Source organism: Ochotona curzoniae, unplaced genomic scaffold (assembly GCF_017591425.1).
Source record: "Ochotona curzoniae isolate NIBS_2020 unplaced genomic scaffold, NIBS_Ocur_1.0 contig_883, whole genome shotgun sequence".
NCBI classification, from domain to species: domain Eukaryota; kingdom Metazoa; phylum Chordata; class Mammalia; order Lagomorpha; family Ochotonidae; genus Ochotona; species Ochotona curzoniae.
This window is the reverse complement of record NW_024466599.1, coordinates 48,036,248-48,056,025: the sequence shown is the minus strand read 5'-3', so window position 1 is coordinate 48,056,025 and position 19,778 is coordinate 48,036,248. Positions and strand designations below refer to the sequence as shown.

Sequence of the window (19,778 nt, the reverse complement as noted above, 5' to 3'; positions counted from 1 at the left end):
GACGGGCTGCCGGTTCCCGTGTTGGACCGACGGGCTGCCATGTGGGACGGGCTCCCGTGTGGGACGGGCTGCCGGCCGAAGGCTGCGGGTTCCCGTGTGGGATGGACTGCCGCGCGGGACGGGCTCCCGTGGAGTACGGGTTCCCGGCCGCGCGGGGCGAGCTCCCGGCCGTGGGCTGCGGGCTCCCGTGTGGGACGGGCTGCCGGCCGTGGGCTGCGGTCTCCCGTGGGGTACGAGCTCCCGCGTGGGACGGGCTCCCGTGGGGTACGAGCTCCCGTCCGGCACGGCCTGGCTGAGGGTCGGCCTTCGTTCCCTCGCCCACCCACCCGAGCGCCAGGCCTGAGAGCGTTGGGGACACTCGTGGGAAGCGTGGAACCTCGCACAGGACGAACTCGGCCCGAGTGTCTCGCCCTGCTTGGTGGACTTTGACCCAGTCCGCCTTGTTAAGAGGGAAAAAAACAACCGTGTGCGGAGACGTAGGGACGCTGAATCCTCTCAGTCGTACCCAGAGTCGCTCAGATTCGCCATGGAGTTAAGGAATTAGCTAAGCGGCTGTCCACGACGTGTTCTGTGGACAGTAAGTGGCCAGGCAATGTTTCCCGAGGTTCTCTTTGCCCGCCGAAGCAGGCTTTGGCCGGCAGGCACTTGGTGGCCGCGTAGTTTGTGCTTCCTGAGCAGACAGTGTTTGTAAGCTGTGTTTGTAAGCTGTGCAGACGAATCTGAGGGTAAGTTGAGGAAGCGGCGGGAGCCTGTTTTTGGTGTTTGGAGTTTCTCCGCGGGGGCGTGGGTTGCGTCCTGCCTGGGGAGGCTTCGTGCACTGAAGGAGCGCTGGCAGAATTCTCTCACCATTCATTCGGTCGCGTCCTGCACGGTGCACACAGGTCACGTGCTGTGCCACCTCGCCTTGTAGGTGACGTCAGCCAATGATTGTTCTAGGTGGAATCCCCTTACTCTGTTTTCCAAATGCAGTCTCTTGGCATGTTGGGCCACGAGGCAGTCTGAAATGTGGAAAGATTCCTATGTAACCTGTGCAGTGCATCTTGGGAGTTGTAGTCATTCCGTAGCAATGAGTTTGTCAAAACGTGCTTATGTTTTCATTAGGTCACATACATGTGGACACCCTTTGAAGCATTAAAACATGGGACAGTGACTTATACAGAGCAGGCGCCTAATTAAAAAATTTTTCAAAATCTTGTTTTTAACCTACTGGGTACCTCAGAATGTGAACTTGAGTTAACTCATTGTAATATGTCAGATAGTGGGGCTCATTAATTTCTGTGATAGATGTGGGTGAAGTAAGTTGAGGGGGCCATCTGGCAGGGCCTTAAGCTTCTGCTTGGGCTGTCTGGATGCCATGTTGGAATGCCTGGCTCTCCCCCCTGCTTCAGATCCAGCCTCCTGCTGCTCCCAGGAGCTTCTTCCAGGTCTCCTACACGGGTGCAGGGTCCCAAGGCTTTGGGCCGTCCTCGACTGCTTTCCCAGGCCACAAGCAGGGAGCTGGATGGGAAGTGGGGCTGCAGGGACTAGGACCGGTGCCCATATGGGATCCCGGCTCATGCAAGGTGAGGACTTTGGCTGCTAGGCCATTGTGCTGGGCCCTCTACTCATCTTTTTACATTTCTTGCATTAAGTTGGTAAATTTCAGTTTTGAAACTTGTTGACCAGGAGTACTTTAATTATCTACTTCTGATAAAGGCACTTTCTTCAACTTATAAGGCGATCACCTACCTACATACTATCTGATGACTTCACACTCCTGAGAATTCATAACATTTTCCTCAACAAAGCAGTTTTGTCCATCCAAGTTTTTTACTCATGTCATAGAACCTATTGTCCCCACAACCCTCAAGCTGAAATCCCTGTCAGTAACTTTCTCAGCTCTCCATATTCTACCTATTCTTCTCTGGGTTAATCTATACTTACATGTTATCTCTTTATATTTGCTCTGCAGAAATGAAATCCTTCACAAGTAAGCAAGTATCTTCTTGACTAAGTTTCAAAAAATACCTTCTGGGGCCAGAGTTGTGGTGCAGTGGTTAAGCTACTGCCTGCGACAGGAGTACCACATAAGAACACTAGTTCAAGGCCCAGCTGTTGCACTTCCTATCTACCTCTCTATATGCCTCTCCCATATGCTTGGGAGAGCAGAAGATGGCTTAGGCCTCTGTCACCCACGTAAGAGTCCCATATGGACTTCAGGCTCTCGCTTATTCCTTCTCTTGCGGCCATGTGGGCAGTGAAATCTTTCTCTGTTTCCTCTCTCTGCCTTTCAACTGAATGAATAAATCGAAATGAGAAAGAAAAATATCCCACTGCACTGGACATCTCCTTACCTTAAATTCTTTAATAAACGGTGTTTGCTTTTTTTGGTGAAGACTAGGCACCTAAAGAGAAGCACTGTGTAAAATTAAAATTGGTTTATAAAATGAAGAGATTGTTTTATCTTCTAAACATATGCCACTGAGTACAAATGAAGTCATTAGTCCCTAATCTTCAGATCTTTTTCCCAAATAGTGGCACATCTGCTTTCTTGAGTGTATTTAGGTATCCCTGCCCAAATGTTATGCTAGACTATTTTTTCCGAAATAATAATGATATCTCCTTATCCAGTCACTTTAAGGCCCCTATCACTGACAAGGTGTATACTACTTAGTGTCAGTTTCCATGTGTAAGAATATTAGCATTGGAACTCCAGATGTTTTATTTATCAGTATACTGCATACATTATAGTGACTGTGCAGAATAAATTTTGAATAAAAATGTTTTGTAGAGGTGAATTATATTAAAATGACCCTGATACCCTTATTTTCGTCTTAGATCCAAATTATAAGATACTTAAGATGGGGACTCAATTTGAGTTTTTAAGAGTATAATAGCCCTGACAGGAAAAATTGGAATGCAGAAAAAACTGCCAAGATTTGAAGCAAGATAAAAGTAGGGAAAGTTCAGGGGCAACTATTTGAAGTAGTAGTCAAGTCACTGCTTGGGATACTTGTAAAGCCTAGCGAAGTGGTTGGAGTCTTTCATTTCCAATCTCGGCCTCTATTAACGAGCACCTACTTCCAATCCAGCTTCTTGCTAGTGTACCATCTGGGAGGCAGCAGGTAATAGTACAGCTTAGAGTGTCCTGCCACTCATGTGGGAGACTCAGGTAAGTTCTAGGTTCCTGGCTTTGGCCTAGTCCAGCTCTGGCTTTTGTGGGCAGTGAAGATTTCTGTCTTTCAGATAAAATGAAAGCAAATAAATAGAAAAAAATTTTTTAAAGTTCTCTTCTAAAACAAAAAGTTCAGAGTGAATGCTGTTGGTTTTAGTGGGAATGAAGATCCAATGATGGTTTACAGTGCTATATTTTTACTTTGTGGTCCTATAGGTCTCTAGAGTTTAAGAACTGGCTTTATTTTTTCATAGTAGTTGGGAATTTCTTTAAACAAGAAGATAGAAAACAAACAAACAAACAAAAGCATGACTCAATTTTTCCATTGCTCCACTAAAGATGGTGTCCTTACTAGGGATGCTTACATCTTATATTGAACTGCCAGTTTCAGTCCTGGCTTCTCTGCTTCTGATACAGCTTCCTGCTAATGTCTCCTGGGAGGCAGCAGATGATGGTCCATGAACCTGACATCCATCACCCAACTGGGAGACCAGAATTCTAGGCTCCTGGCTTCAGACTCTGCCATTCTGGGCTATTGCAGACATTTAGGGAAGGAATGAATGGATGGACTCTCAATTTTGTGCCCGTTTTCCTACTTTCTTTAAATCTGCCTTTTAAATAAGTAAATAACTCTTTAAAAAATAGATTTCTTAAGTAGAGCAAAATGAAGAAAAACAAACTTCTGTCACTATTAGCATATGTAGAAAGCAGATAGTTCAATTTTTCACTTAAACTGATCAATATTTCATCTATTATAACAATAATGCCCACATGATTAATGTTTGATTAAATATGTGTGTGTATATATATATATATAAAAATTAAAAATTCTTTGGTTTGGCCAGCAAATTTTTTTCTTTAGAGCAACTAAATTTTAATTGTTTAAAAACTACTTGGTCCTGAATTGTGAATTTATACATTCTTATCAAATTTAGAAAAGATCACACGTTATCAGTTATGACTTTCACTTATGATTTTTGGGAATTTCATGTATGATTTTTGAACTATAATTTCAAACTATTGAACTACAAATCATAATTGTGCCAATTCTTATACCAAATATATTCATGTGTTAGTAATATATATGCCTAACACTGACCTGTTTTTATGAGTAAATAATTTTTTTTTTTAAGATTTATTTTTATTATTATTTTTTTTATTGGAAAGGCGGATATACAGAGAGGAGAGACAGAGAGGAAGATCTTCCGTCCGATGATTCACTCCCCAAGTGAGCGCAACGGGCCGATGCTATGCCGATCCAAAGCCAGGAGCCTCTTCCGGGTCTCCCACGTGGGTGCAGGGTCCCAAAGCTTTGGGCCGTCCTCAACTGCTTTCCCAGGCCACAGGCAGGGAGCTGGATGGGAAGTGGGGCTGCCGGGATTAGAACCGGCACCCATATGGGATCCCGGGCGTGCAAGGCGAGGACCTTAACCACTTGCGCCACCGTGCCGGGCCCGAGTAAATAATTTTTTTTTAGGTAAGTTTGAAAAATGCTTCTAGTACTTCATGGTAGTAGAGTCCATTTTTTATTACTCCATTATATTAACGATTTTTAAAAAAAGATTTATTTTTATTGGAAAGGCAGATAAACAGAGAGGAGAAACAGAGGAAGATCTTTCATCCACTGATTCACTCCCCAAGTGGTGCCAACGGCAGAAGAGCTGAACCAATTCGAAGTCAGGAGCCTGGAGCTCTTCTGGGTTTGCCACTCTGGTGCAGGGTCCCAAGGCTTTGGGCCCTGTTTGACTGCTTTCCCAGGCCACAAGCAAGGAGCTGGATGGGAAGCAGGGCTGCCTGGATTAGAACCAGTGCCTATATGAGATCCTGGGCATGCAAAGTGAAGACTTTAACCAATAGGCTATTGCACTGGGCCCTACTTATGACTTTTTGACCAGTTTGAATAGGATCACAATAAAAATGGGCAAACTGGCTCCCTCAACTTTTTATTTTGTATTTGTTGATTGTTCTAAAGAAAGAGGCACTGGCTTGGAACAGAGTAAGTTCCAGTTTATAAAACAACTATAGGCAGACAAAGCTGTTGGGGCAAAGAGGTTAACCCTTAGTTGACTATGTATAAACTGATTACAGGGAAAAGAAGATATATAGGAAGAATCCATTATAATCATATATGTTATATTACTTCTAGGTTTTTCACATATTTTAGAATTACAGGAATAACAGTGTAACCTTTCCTAAGAAATATAAATGGTTTACTTTTAATAAACATTTTTTTATTCTAATATAAAGAATAAGCTAATATTAGTTACTCTTGAAAAAAGAATGCCACATGAAAATGAATATTTTCATAGAAATAATTGGAACATATAGTTTATATAAATTACACATTATTAGATGATATTTCTAAAGTTCTCTTTAAAAAAATCACTGGGAAGAATTAGATGATTGTGAAATAGGTTCTCCCATTACAATACTGCTTCTGTCATTCAGAGTTTTGACAACAGTTGTAGCTGGAGACTGGAGAACTTTACGAGAAAGCCTCATTCGCCCATCTGCTGGATCACGTCCGAAGTATTTTACCTGTGTCAAAGCAAGATTGCCTGTTAGTTACAGCATACTGACCAACATCCACATTAAAAGATAAAATTTAAACAGTCCAAATAAGGCTAGGATTAATGTTTTACTTGTTCATTGACAGCTCAGTGTTAAGTGGAGGTATATATTATAAATAAATATACTTTGGTTAAGTACTTATAAAATAATACAGAGATATTTACTTGTCATAATATCATTTCTGCGTTTTTATTCTCCAGGCTAAGTCTCTTTTATATGGGAAGAACAGCTAATGACATGGTGAGTAATTCTTGTCCGGGCTTTCTGGGCTTAATTGTGCTATAACCATCCAGGATTATACTTAAGTTACTCTAACTTTTACGACTGCTAAAGGGATCACTACAGTGGAGTTTATTTGGCTTTACCTTAGGGGAAATGGGGCAAGTTTAATGTCCCGTCTGATGTCAAACAACAGCCTTATACAGTTATATTATACTTCTCATTTATCCTTGGAGGTCACTTAAACAATTGGACTACAGATTTGGAATAAACTTGAGGTCTTAGTTAACTTAGGTCATGGGTGTTAGATGTGACTAGAACAGAATGGTGCAATCAAAAAACAACAACAACAACAAAAAGTAGACCAGCGATTATTTCTTTCATTCACTCAAAGACTACTAGTTATCAGAATTCTAGGCCTTATCAATATGACTCCTATCAATCTTAAAAACTTCCAGGCTCAAGTAGTGGGGAAAGAGAGCTCCTCAAAGGAGATATTTAAGGCCTGATTTCTTATGTCTGCTTCCATGTCAGTGAATCTGCATAGCCTGTAGTGACCTGCCTATGTACTTTTTTTTTTTAAGCTAAACTATAAGTTTCTTGAAGGACAGATATTGTATTTTGTATCATTAGAAGCACCACATATAAATAATACTCATAATAGATGTCAATTCTAATCTTTCAGCTTTATGGAAATTAAAACTTCAAGTAGAATTTGTAATGTTAAGGCTAAAAGGCTGAATACAGATACCTGAATTTCTTGGCCAACTTCTAATCCCAAGGCAGAGGGATGTTTAATCTGAAAGAAAGCGTATTAATGATGAATTGTTAACCATAATGATGTAACATCTATTTAAGTACGCAGTTTTTTTCCAAGTACCTATAAATTTTTCCCAATTTACTGGTTTTTCTGATTTTATAATCTTAATTTTTATATCAGTGAATGAAACATTACAGTTGAGTAGTCAAACTGTATATTTAACATCTCCTAGGATAGCCATTTGCTTTAAATTTCAGTATTGTAATAATTTGTTGTATTATCAGCTCTGGTTTTCTGTACATTTAAGATCTTTGACGTTTCTGTGTTTTGCTGATCATGTATTCATCTGTTCCAGGAGTGGGGAACTTCTGTCCTGTTTGCTGTACAAAGCATGTAAAATCATTTGGTCTGGCTTTGCCAAGGCAACTGCAGGTGGGATTTGAATTTCAATACATCCAGAGTAGGCTATTTTTTAATCTGATAATAATGTATGGTTCAGGAATTGTAACTATTCAAGTGGTTGTTGGTATAAAAAAGGCTACTCTATAATCTATTCTGCCATCACAGAACAAAGTCCCAAATGTAGAACTAATACATCCACAAACAATGACCAGACTATGTATAAAAAAGCTTTCCCAATTCATACTCAGATAAACAATATATGAAAATGTCTATCTTTTCTTTTATGCTGGGAGTTTTCAACTGTCTAAATGTTAAAAATAACATCTTGATTTTATTTGTATTTCTTGAAACTGCCAGTGACACTGAGTACATGGATCGATTTAAAAAATCGATTTACTCATGCACTCTGCTCATTTTAATACTGATGGCCATTTTCCCTATTGACCAGTGTTTGTATATTCAGCTTCTATCATATTGTAAGCACTTTTCCTTTGGTTGCATCTTTAACCTTATTTGATTTTTGTCATATCACTTGAAAAATTTTGAAATCAAGTTTAATCAGTCTGCTTAGGTTTTTGGCTTTGCTGTCATGAAAGATTTTCCAGTATCTAGATTATTAAAATAGCCACATTTTTATCAGGTGCAGTGCCCCGTCTATATTTTCTTCTTTCCTTACCACTGTTTTCTTCCTGTTTTCCTTCTCCTTTATTTTTTGTATTTAGCTCTTTGATTCAGATGCGATTTTGGTATAAAAACGAGTATAGACCTTGTTATAACCATACTGAGTTACTGAACAGTCTATTTCTTTGCTGACTAAAATGGAACTTTGGATAATACAGCATTGAGTATACTTAACAGTATAGAACCATGTACAAAGTGTCTTCAAAAATTTAATTAGAAAAATGCATATTATAAAATAACTGCAGAAATTTCAGAAAGTTTTTGCAGCAAAATAAACCTTATCTTTTAATTCTGTTTTCCACAAACTTTTTGAAGTATCCTTACATCTAACCAGGCTTATTTCTGGTCTTTTTTTCTGTTATATGGATTATCTATTTCTGAGTCAGTAACACTGTTTTGTGTATAACATTATATTTTAATATTTGGTAAAATATACTCCCTTATTATTCCATAGCCTTGTAGTTTTCCTGATGAGTCTTTTATTCTGTTTTTTACATGTATGAACTCCAAGAAGATTTAAAAAAAAAATCCCAAAACATAGGTTGGTATGATTTATTATCAGCAGAAGTTTGGAAAAAGGGGCTGTATGTTTACTTTTAATAAATACATGCCAACACTGGATGATGTTCTACCACTGTCATGTAAGGAGGAATGTGAACAGTCTTGGTAACCAATAAAAACTTGCCAGCAGCATCTCTGCTTGTTTTGTTTTTGTCATATTTGTTTAATTTTCTATTTTTAATTAATTTATTTTATTTTATGACACAGTTTCATAGGCTCTGGGATTCCCCCAACCCCTCCCCAAGCCCTTCCTGTGTTTAATCTTCTATTAGCCAAAGTCTACAATTCTCATCAGTCTAGGTAATTTTAATATGGTTATCAGAGTTCTGAAAGTAATTGAATCTTTTACCTTTCGATGATCAAGCTGTGAATTATGAAGTAGTACTGCAGTCATGTTTGGATATAGTTTTACCATCACTCCACTGTCTCTATAATATAAAGAGAAACATTAAAAACAGAATAAAAGTGATATATATTCAGAATATTAAAAAAACCAATAATTATATAACACATAATATTTAATAAAAATGTACCTCATAATTAGGTACTTTTGCAGCAAAAGACAAAATTGAAAGGAAAAATGTATAGTGAAAACTTTCAGAATATGCATTCATCTGTATTTTTCTTCATAATTCCAAAAACTTTTAAAAATACATTAAATATTTTAAAATAGTGTAGGATGCCATTTAACTTGCTAGATAGTGATAGTAATTTCAGTAAGGGTGTTAAAAACTTCTTTTTTTACCTTGACTTGCCAAGTCAGAACATCCTACTTCATATTTTCATCTGCAATATTGAATCACATATCCTGTTGCCTTTAATTATTTAGGAACACATCTACTGTATCGGATTTTTTTTTCCTCAGAGGATTTTCTAATTTTGAAACTCCCATTAGTTTCACAAATAAAAAAATGCACTGGGGTCAGGCCTATGGTGTGGCAATAAGGCCAGCGATTGAAAAGCACACATCCTATTTCTGTGTGTCTGGGTTAATTCTTGTCTGCCCTCTTTCTTATTCATGTGCTCCCCAGGGCACAGCAATTGATACTCAAGCTCTTGGGTTCCTGCCACTCACAGGGAGATCTGGAATCTGGGAGAGCTTGGCTCAGCTCAGGCTACTGTAATTTTTGAGGGGGAGAAGTGAACTAGAAAATGGGAGCTCTGTGTGGCCTTAAAGAAATAAAATGCGTTGAACTTGAAACTTTAAAAAATATGTACTAATTAATATTAAACAATATCATTTGTAAAAAATTAAAATTATTTACATTTATATACTTGAAATGCAGAGATATTTTCAATCTACTGATTTATTTTGCAAATGCTTGGAAAAGCAAGAGGCGGTTCAAGCTGAAGTCACTCAGGAATTCTGTCTAGATCTCCTGCATGGGTGGACAAGAGACCAAGCACTTGTTGCCCTCCAGGCTCATTGACAGGAAGCCGAGTTGGAAGAGGAGTAGCTGAAACTCAAACCAGCATTCTAGTATAGCTTGCGAGAGTTCTAAGAGGCAGCTTAACCTACTGAACTAACAATAAAAATAACAGGAAATAATGCTTTATCAATTTTGGACCCATTTCCTGTTTACTGGGAAACTTAAAATGACAGCCTATTTGGATAAGGAAAATGATTTAGTTAGGACAATATATTATAAGCACAGAACTGTACTACTAAAAAGCAACAGCTATAGATAATAAAAACCTTGAAAATCATTATTATGTGGTAACTTATGTATAATCTAAATAACTTATGATTTCAAAATGAATACAACAAATAGGAAATTAACCTGAGCTTATAATATAAATGTTTTAAAAACCAGCACAGTATGTTGCTTGATATTACCTGATTTCAGTTATTGTGGCGGTATAAACTGCTCCAAATTCTAACTGTTGCTCCTGCTGTAAGTGCAAAATAAACCATCAGATTAAGAACCAAACAAAAAGGAGAAGAAACAATAATAAGAACTGTACTTACATCATCTTTGCAGATCTCAATAATGAAGTCTCTTGCTTCATGCATTGCACTAGGTGTTGGAGCAAATATAGAAAATGTTTCTTCATCCACCTGGCTAATAGTTACACCTTTTTAAAAGATAATTTAACATATTAATATTAACTTGCACAAGCAGTGGAGTCTAATCTTAAAAGTAGATGTGACGGCTGCAGCTCCACAGGCCACTGTAAAGAAATTGCCAGGAAAGCAGAAAGAAGCTAATTTACAAAAGAAAAAAGAAGAATGCGTAAAAGGGAGTGACTCCAAGAAAGTTAAAGTGCTGAAAATACAATCTGTCATCCAGAATAAAGGTTATGTGGCCCTGGGGCTCAAGAACCAGGAGCTGAGAGATGGGAGGCAGCAGGCAGCCAAGGCCTTCCTGCAGCAAGCTTTATACCAAGAAAGGAACTAAGAGAATTACTATAAATAAGTTTCTGTCTCTGGACAACAAGCGCTCACCAGTGAAGAAGGCTGTGCCCAGTTCCTGCATGACACCTGGGGAACCCAGAGAAAACAAAATGCCAAGAAGTTTAAGAGATGCTCGATGGTCAGAAAGAAAAACTTCTAAGAAATAAATTAATCTAAATGAAAAATATGTGTTCTCTATGTACAGAATTTAAAAGTGTAACAATTATTTTCTCTAAAAAAATCCTTAAATTCTTAAAAACATAAGCTATCTGGGAAATACCTGGCTATTTTATCCTTCTAAACTAAAAAAAAAAAAAGGTAGATGTGACAACAGTGGAAGGACCTGTACAGTATTATGTTGTTTTAATTACTGCTTTAGGGATTAAGGGATTTGTTCACCAACAGATATACGTGGCACACTTGCTCTGATTTTCACATTGCAGGAGGTTCTGTGGGTACGAATAGTAAACCAATGTCCTCCCTTTCTTGGAACCCACTATCTGGTGAGATTAATGCAGATCCATGCCAACACTGAAGGGTCTGGTCTCACTTCAGTTGGGTAGAAACCACGTTAGAGTCTTTTACTCTTTAGTCCCCTCTGTCCCCATCTTACCCTTTATAAAGGTGGAATGACGAGATGAAATCATGTCAATTTCTTAATAACTAGCTAAGGCAATTGTACTTCTCACTTTAATAACTTCAAAATTGCTAAATACCAGGTAGCCTAGATGTTGCTTCTAAATAATACATTTTGGAGCTTAATATTTCTGCATATAGTCTGTAAATAAGAACCTAAATAAAGCTCAGTATCAAGCATCAGGAGATCATCAATCAAAAGTGAAAAAAAAAAATTAATCTGGATATTCAGCTTTTATATGTTGCAAAACAAACCAGATGACCAAACCAACCCAAAACCCAGTAAATCCTTTGTCATACTCCATAATGATCATTATGGATGATCATTTACCAATTTATTAAAATGCACACAAAAAACTTAAAAATAGGTCATATCCATTTCTCTTGGTGTTTGATTTCTCAAAGTTACTTTTGGAGCAAATCAGTGGAGATGAGATAGAAAACGTGCATGGTCCAGCATTGAATTAAGTATTTCAAACTCGATGAAATTCTTACCTGTTTCAGCCTGAAGTTTTTTTAAATGATATCCACCTGGTCCAACAAATTTTGCTCGTTTTGATAATGGAACTTGAACAGTTTCTGAAATATAATACAGATAAACACATAAATCCTACAAATACATACATGAATCAAGGAATGTTCTAACAGAATATTCTTATTTTCTAGGCTAATACATGTAAAAATATTATACCATGAAAATAGGAAGAGAGCTTATTATTCAAATTGCTGAAATATGTCCAAGATTTTTTTGTCCCTCAAATTTTAAATATTTTAATCAGACCAGTATTGTAGTGGAATATTTTAAGTAGCTTAAGATTCTGGCACCTATGTCCCAGTGCTATAGCTTAGTGGCTTAATCCTTGCCCTGCATGTGCCAGGGTCCCATATGGGCACCAGTTTGTGTCCTGGCTGCTCCACTTCCTATCCAGCTCCCTGCTGGTGGCTTGGGAAAGCAGTAGTGGATGGCCAAAGCTGTGGCACCCTAAACCTGTGTGGGAGACCCAAAAGAAGCTCCTGGCTTCAGATGGGCTCAGCTCTGGCTGTCGCAGCTATGTGGGGAGTGAACTAGTGGATGCAAGATCTTTCTCTGTGTCTGTCCCCTTTTAAATATGCCTTTCCAAGAAAAACAAACTTAAAAAAAAAGAAAAAGACTGATACCTCAGTCTGAAATGCTGGTTCTAGTCCTTTGTGTGCTGCTCTCTATGCAGCTCCTGGATAATATGCCTGGGAAGGCAATGGAAAATGGCTCAAGTGTGTAGGCCCCTGTCATCTAACCTGGATGTAGTTCCTGGCTCCTGGCTTTGGCATGGTCTAGATCTGGTCATTTGGTGCAGTTTTAACAGTACAGTTTTAACAGTAGATGGCAGCCACGGAGACCAAGGGGAATTGGAGTGCCCTCACAGGCCAAGAACTCTGAGGTCATCCATTTCCTATTGGATCTCCCATATGGGATGGAAGAAGCCCAGATCCTTCCTCTCAGGATCTAATGTCATCGGAACAATAGCTGGGAGCCCTGAGTGGTCCTCAGAAACAGAACAGTAAACTTCCTTCGGGACTAGGGAGGGGAGCTTTCTCTGGTCCTTACTTAGTTCCAACCTTGGCACCCCACCCTCTCTTGCAATGACCACCAGGTTCGCTCCGGAGCCCCCATGAAAAAATTAGATCAGATAGACAGAGACCAATAAGGAAAGCTTAAAATAGAAACAGTCAGCTTGGACTCACATATACCTTACTAGGTAGGACACAAAGATTAATTACTCACCACTACAGTATTGAAGATTTCTCTGCACACCCCTCCTAAAACTGCTCTGCTCCTCAACTGTTCCAACATATGGCTTGTTTGAGGTATAAGCCTGGTTGGACTATCCTAAATTTCACATAGTTCAGTAGAAATCATGCTTGGATACTTTAAGCTGCTAAATATATAAATGAAAATAGACACGAAACAGCTGAATAGTACCATACAACTATTTTAAGGTGTATAGCAGCTGGACGTGTATAAACTATAACTGAGATGTCAATGAAGTAGTTACAGGATGTGGTTAAGAACTTATATTTTCTAACATACTGGTCACTCAGTACCATGTCAATTAACTTCATGATGTTGTAAATTGTTGTTGACTTTGTGTTGAGGCTTTTCATTGGAGGGGATGATATTTTGCCAGCCCTATTTTCAGACCAGGAATGGTTTCCCAATGAAACTGTTGATTTTATCTGGACAATAAGATGGTGGACTCTCTGCATGGTCCATGCCTGCAATGAAGGAATCATGACAGGTTATGATCTGTACTACTGTAACAATGTGGAGGGATTCAATGTGGGGGGAGGGTTTGGGAGACTCCCAGAGCCTATGAAATTGTGTCATAAAATGCAATAAATGTAGTTTTTAAAAAAAAAACAGTAGATGGCAGCAGAAGAAACAAACAGGATACAAAAAGATCTTCTATTAGTTCGTTCCCCAAAATGACTAGGAATGTTGAGTTTGGGACAAACTGAATTCTGGATCCAGGAATTCCCCATCCAAGTCTCTCATGTTGGGGATGGGGTTCCAAGTATGTGGGTCATCTTCTTCTGCCTTTCACGCACATTTGCAGGGAACTGGATTGGAAGGAGAGCAGCTAGGACTTAAACTAGCACTATGGTGTCGGATATCATACCACTGTGCCACAACTGCCAACCTGGTAACTCAGTGTATAAAATTTAAAATATCTTTATTTTGTGTAGGATATACATTTTTAGTGTAGTTGTATGTATTAATTTTTACAGTATCATGAAGTAACAACTTTATATATTACCTACAATAGGTCCATTTTCTTTTCTAGATGCTCTAGGTTTTGAAAGAGTTTTGTTCATAATCTGCAATATCTCTTTCTTTGCCACTGGAGAAGGTAAACATAATAAAAATTATAACCACATAAAATAAATTGATCAGAAAAGCTGTAATCAGTTTTTATAGAGTAAAACTCAAACTCTATAGCTTAATAGCCAAGGTTCTCTACATTAAATTTCCCTTAAAACTGATTCCCATCGCCTTCTCTATAAATACTATCACTGAATTGCTAAATTTGTAAAAAGTAAAATTTTACTCATTTCTTCAGTGGTAATCATGTCATTATTTAATACTTATTAATGTAAGTAAAATTACATGACATCTGTTTAAGTAATACTTTATACTAAGTCCATAGAGAATTATAGTTCACTGTAACAAAATAGACAATGCAAAGAGCATCAGTTCTACTAGCTTACCTGAGGCTTGCTGAATGGCCTCCATTACAATTTTTATGGGTATGCCAGGCAATTTAATATCAGCCTAACATGGAAGAACCAAAAATAAAACTCTGTAAATGCTAAATTGTGATACTACTTAAATATTACAGGAAAACAAAAAAACAAAATGAGTTTTAAAAATACCTGTAAGGCTGTTATTCCCTTACTGGTGCCAGCTATTTTGAAATCCATGTCACCATTATAATCTTCAATTCCCTTTAAAAAGATGAAGACTTTATGAAATATTTTTATTTGACTGATTGTCACTATATAAGAACTTCAGAAAACATTTAGAAATAAACCATGTCATTTCAGAACATCACAAGAAATATTTTACATTAATTACTGCCTCTAATTTGTACTTTCCCTCCATAAAACCACAAGGACTAGCTTATGAACATTCTATAGTAAGCCATTATGGATACTTCATATCCTTTAGGATTAAAGTCAAAATACACAGGAGGAATATAAGAGTAAAACCTCTCTCTCAGGTACTAGTATTCTTCTAGGCATACAATACTTGCAAATTATTTGTACTGTATTAAATATCTGAAACTGGAATTTACTTGCCAGAATATCTGTCAGCAAGCGATAATCCTCTATGTCCCCCTTCTCAGAATTGTTTTTGGTGACCAATCCTATTGCTACGCCTGCCACAGGAGATGAAATTGGAACTCCTATAATGGAGAAAAAGAACTTTAGTGTGTAAAGCTTATTCCATTTTTACTACTCAGCTGACACTTATTTGAAAAGATGATGCCCTCTAAATTGACAGTCACCAAAGTTAAGCTGGAAAGAACTTAAGAATTCATCACACTACTTTATTTCTTTTTGTATATAATAAAACTGCTTAAAACAACTTTAATAGATAATCACAATACTTGATAAGAAATCTGTAATGAAAGCAAACATTATCAATGTTTAAATTATTTGTTGCTTTTTAGTACTTTTTTGTTACAATGTTACTATGTAAATATAATTGTTTACTTATTCATTGTAAGCATACTACATACATTCAATATTCTGCCTCTTACAAATGTAACTTAGTTATTTTTGAATACTGATACATACCATTGCAAAGCTCCACCTTTCCTCTGAACAGTAGTCTTCTTAAGTTTTATAAGTCACATATAGCAATCAGAATGTGCAAAACCATGTAGAAAAAGTATTTGCACTGTCAAACTGCTTTCCAAAAACATATTTTAAACTTTTATCTGGAGTATACAAGTCTACACATTATTCTGTATTAATGTTAATCTTTGGTAAGCTTCTGATCCTTGCCATCTAAAAATAAAACTGCTCACTCTGAACACTTTTTAATTTTAATAACTATTCTTTTTTTCTTTTGGAGCACTTTCTGATCAGGGCCTTCAATCTTTTTTCTATATGAACAGATCTTTATTAAGGTACAAATAATAAAATTAATATTGTGATGCCCTAGCCAGTGCTATTAGGTAAGAGAAAGAATGTCACTATTTGCAGGTAACATGTATATAGAAATCCCTAAGGACTCTACAAGAAACTAAGATCTAGTAAAGCGATTCAGTGATTTTACAGAATGGAAAATCAACATTCAAGTATGAGTAGCATGGATATACACAGAGAGCAATTATCCCCCCCCCCAAAAAAAGATGAATGATCTTTACAGTGAAAACTATAAAACTCTGATGAAATAAACTAGAGGACATTTTAAAAAATGGAGATTTCTGTTCTAAACAATGTGAGTTACAGACTGAATGCAATCCTTAGTCAAATATCAAAATTTTTCACAGAATCAGAAAAAACAATCCTAAAATTTGTGTGGAATCCCTGAATAATCACAGCAATTGAAAAAAATGTAAAAGATACTAAGATATGTGACTTCAAAATATATGAGATACTATAGTAATTTACAACAGTACATTACTGGCATAAACATTGATACACAGATCAATGAAACAGAACAGAGAACCTAGAAGTAAACTCATGACCCATAGTTTTTCACTAAATATTGCTGGGGCAACTGGATACCCACATGCAGAAAAATGGAACTAAGCCTCTGTCTCCCACTATATACAAAACTCAACTCAAAGCAGATTAAAGACCTAAATCTAAGACTGGAGCTGTGAAACTACAAGAAGAAAACTTGAGGAAAAGACTTCAGGCCACTAAAAGGAACAAGGAAACCAAAAAATACAGAAACAAAAGCAAAAATAAAGGAATGGGATAAGAAACAGAAGCTAAACACTTGGACATCAAAAAAATCAGCCAACAACAAAACAACCTTCAAGAAAATATTTATATATGCTATACATCTGCAAAAGGCTTAATAACCAAACAGCAAAACAAACCAAGAAAAACCAAAAACCACCGAACTTAAAAATGGGCAATCAAACCATTTTTTCAAAGAAGACATACAAATGGCCATTAAGTACATGAAAAAGATGCTCACCAATTATTATCAGGAAAATGTGAATCAAAACAACGAGATCACCTCACTCTAGTTAATCTAACTGTATCAGAGGAACAAAGGTAACAAGGGTTGGCCAAGGATGTGGAAGGGAATGAAGCCATGTACATTGTTTGTGGGAATGTGAAATAGAACAGTCAGTGAAAAGCAGAATGGAGATTTCTCAAACAACAACAACAAAAAGAATCTAAAAATACAGTTATCAATATCACTACTAATTATGTGTCTAGGGTAAATGAGTTTAGCTTGTTACTGAGACACTTGCACTCCCATGTGTATTTTAGCAGTATTCACAACAGCCAAGATATGTTAAGATAACCTAAAAATGCATTGGTTTATGAATGGATGAAGTAAACGTCTCTCTCTCTCTCTCACATACACAATGACTACCACTTAATCATAAAAAAAAAATGGAATGAAATCCTGTTACTTAGACATGGATGGGGATTGCAAGTCTGTTTAGTGAAAGAAGCCAGGCACAGAAAGACAAGCATCGCATGATCTCACATATATTTAGAGCCTAAAAAAGTTGATCTCAGAAGTTGAGAGTATGAATATGGCATTGTGGCATAGCAGATAAAGCTGCCACTTGGATTCCCAGTGTATCATATAGTGCTGGTTCACGTCCTAGCTGCTTAACCGCAACCACGTTTGCTGCCAATGGCCTGGGAAAAGCCATGAAAGATGGTGCAAGTGCTTGGGTGCCTCCTATCCACATGGAAACCTGAAAAAAGCTCCTGGCTTCTGGCTTCCTTTTAACCCCACCCTGGCTGTTGTGGTCATCTGGGAAATGAAACAGTGGATGTAAGATCTATTTCATTTTCTCTTTGTAACTCTTTAATGTAAATAAATTTTAAAAGTTATTATTAATTTTTTATTGGAAAGTCAGGTGTACAGAAAGAAGGAAAGATCTTCTGTCTGCTGAAATTCCTGGAGGTGTAAATCTGAAGCCAGGGACCAGGAGCTTCTTCCAGGTCTCCCATGCAGATGCAGGGTCCCAAGTCTTTGGGTCATCCTCAACTGCATTCCCAGGACACAAGCAGGGAGCTGGATGGGAAGTAGGGCAGCTGTGATTAGAACCAGTGCCCATATGGGATCTTCTACTGCTTTCCTAGGCACATTAGCAGAGAGCTGGACTGGAACTGGAGCAGCCAGGACTTAAACTGGTGCTCATACGGGATTAGGTAGCAGCCTAATTCACTCCAACACAGTGTTGGCCCATTTGATGTATTTATTTTATCTCATTTTTTTTCTTCTTTTGAGGGATTCATTTTGTCATTTAACAAATCAGTCACCTATTCCTTTTTTTCAGTATCCTTTTTTGCGGTTATGCCAATGTTTCCTATCAACTCAATGAAAAAAATCATAGAGACCAGCTGGAGGCTGAGTATCCTAAAGTATTCTGGTTAAGAATCCTCTCCAAGTTTATGAGATTAGCCATTCCCCTTGTCTACCCTTCAACCAGTTATGAATGGAATACCTGTCATCTAGCCTGGGTGATTAATTCTAAGTTCACTCACCTATACTTCACCCCTTTCATTTACACATACACACACCCCTAATGTAGTAATTCTTTCAAAAACAGCAGTGAGTTTCCTATGATATGGACTTATTTTTGGCAAGTCCCTTCTGGGTCTTTCTCTGCAGCTTCCTTATTAACCATTAGGCTTATAAACCATTTTTTTTTTTCCATGAACTGGGAACTTAAATTTATTGAAATAAAGTTCATTTCTTCAACTAGAGTGTATAAAGGATTTCTCAAAGACTGACAACATGTCTTAATAATTTATCTTGAAGTTTTCATCTTTATCAAGAACTGGTTTTAGATTAGACAAAAAGATCTGAATGTATCTACAGAGGTTAGAGGTTCTCTGTCTTCTTTTCCCTTGCAGTATACTCCTCAGGATGTGTTATTTGTCCCAGATGGGATTTGGAAGACTGAGAAACACAGCTCCAGGAAAAAGTTGTGTCTTGTTCATTACCATGTCTCAACAGCTTAAACCTTGGAACTTAGGTAACGCACTTTGTTGAATAAATACATAAGGATGAAGAATATAACAGTATCTTACTAGCTCTTATTAATTTAAGGTTGTGTATTGCTTCCATGAGAATGTTAGAAAAGCACGTCTGGCATTTTTTGCTTTGTCCTATTCAAGTTCTGTTTTTTTCTAAATAACATTTATTCACACCATTACTTTTTTTTTCATTTCATCCTTGATTATGTCCACCTTTCCATACTTTTTATCAATACTGCAAATGTGTGAGCTTATCAGAGAACTCCTGTGTGGTTTTTTTAGTGTCTTTAGGTTTGCTCCCCAGTTCTTTACACAGCATTATTGATGGGTGTTTGGCAGACAATGACTTTCAAAGTCCCCTAATGTAACTTTCCCTTATTGTGTTTCAGATTTAAAATTATATTGAATTATTTGTATTCTGCCTTATGAAAATTCTGCATATACTTCTAAGTGGCTGAGAGATTAAATCATTGCTTGCTCGTGTAAGTCCTACTTACTGATTAAAATTTCCTTGGTGATTGGGAAGTGGAGCTCACTAGCTTTTGAAGTAAATCAAGACAAGTAAATAATTTTTAGTGTACTGCTTTCCATTAAAACTAGTAATTCCAATAGATAACCTGAGTATCTGAAGCTTTGCAACTCTTTCTAATTTACCTTTGAACCACTTT

At 37.4% G+C, this 19,778-nt stretch overlaps 1 protein-coding gene and 1 long non-coding RNA gene across 3 annotated transcripts in view; one reads left to right on the top strand and one right to left on the bottom strand.

Moving 5' to 3' along the window:
* The first annotated feature begins 55 nt into the window (after nucleotides 1-55).
* Nucleotides 56-19,565, top strand: LOC121165027. 2 transcript variants are annotated; one of them, XR_005885189.1, is made up of 5 exons: nucleotides 56-725; nucleotides 5,926-5,965; nucleotides 7,060-7,136; nucleotides 18,988-19,109; nucleotides 19,500-19,565. It is a non-coding gene; the product is annotated as an uncharacterized LOC121165027 (long non-coding RNA). The 2 variants fall into 2 exon arrangements; XR_005885188.1 differs by lacking the exon at nucleotides 56-725 and having other exon boundaries at nucleotides 5,686-5,965.
* The window catches only part of PNPT1 (polyribonucleotide nucleotidyltransferase 1), a 36,393-nt gene continuing 21,813 nt past the window's right edge, over nucleotides 5,199-19,778 (bottom strand). Inside the window, exons 19-28 of the mRNA XM_040993428.1 lie at nucleotides 15,217-15,323; nucleotides 14,791-14,862; nucleotides 14,626-14,689; nucleotides 14,175-14,258; nucleotides 11,875-11,958; nucleotides 10,318-10,424; nucleotides 10,186-10,241; nucleotides 8,698-8,776; nucleotides 6,696-6,743; nucleotides 5,199-5,692 (exon numbers count right to left, since the gene is read on the bottom strand). Coding sequence (XP_040849362.1) covers nucleotides 5,537-5,692; nucleotides 6,696-6,743; nucleotides 8,698-8,776; nucleotides 10,186-10,241; nucleotides 10,318-10,424; nucleotides 11,875-11,958; nucleotides 14,175-14,258; nucleotides 14,626-14,689; nucleotides 14,791-14,862; nucleotides 15,217-15,323 — 857 coding nt within the window. The 3' untranslated portion in view covers nucleotides 5,199-5,536. The remainder of the gene's footprint in view (nucleotides 5,693-6,695; nucleotides 6,744-8,697; nucleotides 8,777-10,185; nucleotides 10,242-10,317; nucleotides 10,425-11,874; nucleotides 11,959-14,174; nucleotides 14,259-14,625; nucleotides 14,690-14,790; nucleotides 14,863-15,216; nucleotides 15,324-19,778) is intronic.